This window comes from Rhagoletis zephyria, unplaced genomic scaffold, assembly GCF_001687245.7.
Source record: "Rhagoletis zephyria isolate East Lansing unplaced genomic scaffold, Rhagoletis_zephyria_1.1 Rzeph_scaffold_35975, whole genome shotgun sequence".
Classification (NCBI taxonomy): Eukaryota; Metazoa; Arthropoda; class Insecta; order Diptera; family Tephritidae; genus Rhagoletis; species Rhagoletis zephyria.
In genome coordinates, this window is record NW_016193030.1 from 599 (window position 1) to 3,345 (window position 2,747).

General features: G+C 37.6%; 1 protein-coding gene across 1 annotated transcript; it reads left to right on the plus strand.

Moving 5' to 3' along the window:
* Positions 1-1,787: 1,787 nt before the first annotated feature.
* Positions 1,788-2,740, plus strand: LOC108354439 (CAD protein-like; the record flags this gene model as incomplete). Its single annotated transcript, XM_017605626.1, has 1 exon — positions 1,788-2,740. A coding segment is annotated over exon 1 (912 nt), but the record flags the coding sequence as incomplete, so codon positions are not given.
* Positions 2,741-2,747: the final 7 nt, after the last annotated feature.

Consider the following 2,747-nt stretch of genomic DNA (forward strand, 5'->3'; position numbering starts at 1 on the left):
AATTGTTTTAGTTTTCGTGGTTTGTTTTTATACATATATGTATGTACATACCTCAAGCTTTGTGTGTTTGGAGAGCGACAAATGTGCGCACGTGCTCTAAGAAAATACATATGTAAACAAAAAGGCATGCCGGTGATAACTGGTAAAAAATGTATACCCTCTTTGACACAGGCATAAATAAAAGTGACGTCCTTTTAGCGAAAAAAAATTGTTACCAAACTTTTTTTAAGTATACATATACATACATGCATTTGTATGAATGAAATGCGCATGTTTTCAATAAAAATATTTTTATTATTTTTAAATCTATAACTTGATTATTGTATTTCGCCTTTTTATTGCACACATTTTATTTTATTAAATTTAATTTACATTACTACATTATTAAATTTAATTTACATTACATTTTACTTTATTTTATTCTTTTATGTTCAGATATTTTATTTTATTCCATTTTAGTTTACTTAATTTTATTTTAATTTATTTAATTTTATTTAATTTTATTCAATAATTTTTATTGAGCTTGAGGCCGTTTTTAATGAAAAACTATTGTGGAAAAGCAACAATAATTAAAAAAAAATGGTAGAAGTGATAGCTATGTCGGAAATCACCACATATCCTCATAAGACTTCTTTCAGTAGCATTCGAATCGACGATCCCACTGACTCAGCCAGTTGCCTGCGCACTGTGCTAAGTTCGCTTGTTGCTTTTTTCCACTATTTCATTTGTTATGTCATTTTATTTAATTTTATTTTACTACATTTCATTTCAATTTATCTTCATTTCATTTTATTTATATTATTTTCTTTAATTTAATTTAATTTAATTTGAGTTTATATCATTTTATATTATTTTTTACTTTATTTTATTTTATTTTTTATAATTTTTCAATTTAATTTCATTAAATTTTTTTTCGTATTCAATTCATTATGTTTTGTTTTGTTTTATTATTATTTAATCAATTTTAATCTGTTTTATTTTATTTATTAATGTATTTTTTGCAATGATTTAAGTTAGGTCTGCCGAGCAACTCTGGTTAAAGCTTTCACTTGGATGTCAATTCTGATGCTTAGGAGAAGATTTTCCCCACACCTGCGCCTACCTGTCTTTAACCTTCAGAGGCATCAAAGAAGCGGCCCCACTGAAATTTGTGGTATTTTTTTTGGAGTACGGGGTGCTCGCAAAGGAAGTTCTCAGTGGATTCTATCTGTTCCGCATCTCTAAAGCTCTTCTGCAGAGATCGGGCTTCGAAGCTGGCGGCCATGTGTTCAATAGTCCAGTCTGCCCGCTGTTATTCCGGGCAGCAGCCGAATGTTGGCCCGATGCATTGCACACGTGCAGACTAGTCCATCTGCTGTCGACTATATACTGAATTCGTAAATATAGGAATTGCAGAGGAAGGTGTATGCTTATAATCGCTTTCCCTTACCTAGTGATGGAATCTTCAGAATTCCTGAACTCATATCTTTAGACTCCTTTGCGAAAACAGGGTCTTGATAACAGCTGATATTTTTCAGAACGAAGGCAGGTTTAAATGGAACTGGGTCGATGTGTCTCAGCCTAAAATATCTCTCCAAGACAGTTTCTAAGATAAAACCTCAGAACCGGTTCCAATGTCAATTTTGGCTTGGGATCTCATCATCGTCTAAAACGATATTAAGTTCCCAATCAATTTTATCGGGAAAATGGATTTGAAAGCAGCGGTCGAAATCAACTGTAGCGATTTTAACGTTTCTAAATTGTTCCCATATTCTTTTGCTTCAAATGCTAATAAGCACTACATACGAGTGTACTCTTCTTTTACAGCTCTACAGTAATTTACCGCGCAATGGAATCACCAAATTGTTATTTGGTCTTACAAGACAACACTATACTGGCGGGTCGCGCTTTTGGCGCTAAAACACCCATCGATGGTGAAGTTGTCTTCCAAACCGGCATGGTCGGTTATCCCGAATCGATGACTGATCGCTCATATCGCGCACAAATACTTGTACTAACTTATCCGTTGATCGGCAATTACGGCGTGCCAGATGAGAAGGAACTCGACGAACATGGCTTGCCGGTGAACTTCGAATGGTTCGAGGGTATTACAGTGGCTGCTTTGGTGGTGGGTGAAGTGTGTGAAGCACCCTCACATTGGCGGACGCGCCAGACGCTTTCGCGTTGGATGGAAGGTTATGGGGTGCCGGGCATAAGCGGCATTGATACACGCGCACTTACGAAAAAGATACGCGAAAATGGGTCCATACTGGGGCGCATTGTCTATGAGATGCCAGCAGCGAATGTACAAATGCCAACCTTCGCCGATCCGAACTTGCGCAATCTGGTTGCTGAGTGTTCGGTTAAGGAGCCGCGCGTCTTTAATGCCTCTGGGACGCCACGGATTTGTGCGATCGATTGTGGTTTAAAACTGAATCAGATTAAATGTTTTGTGGCACGCGGTGCGCGTGTAGACTTGGTGCCATGGAATTATGCGCTGAAAGAGGAGGAGTTCGATGGGCTATTTATTAGTAATGGTCCTGGTGACCCGGTCATATGTAAGGATACTGTTACGCAGATACAAAAGGTGCTGAAAAATGGAAAGAAACCCATATTTGGCATTTGCTTGGGTCATCAGTTGCTCGCAACAGCTATCGGCTGCAAGACATATAAAATGAAATATGGTAATCGCGGACACAATCTGCCATGCGTACACCATGGCACCGGGCGCTGCTTCATGACTTCACAAAATCACGGCTTTGCAGTGG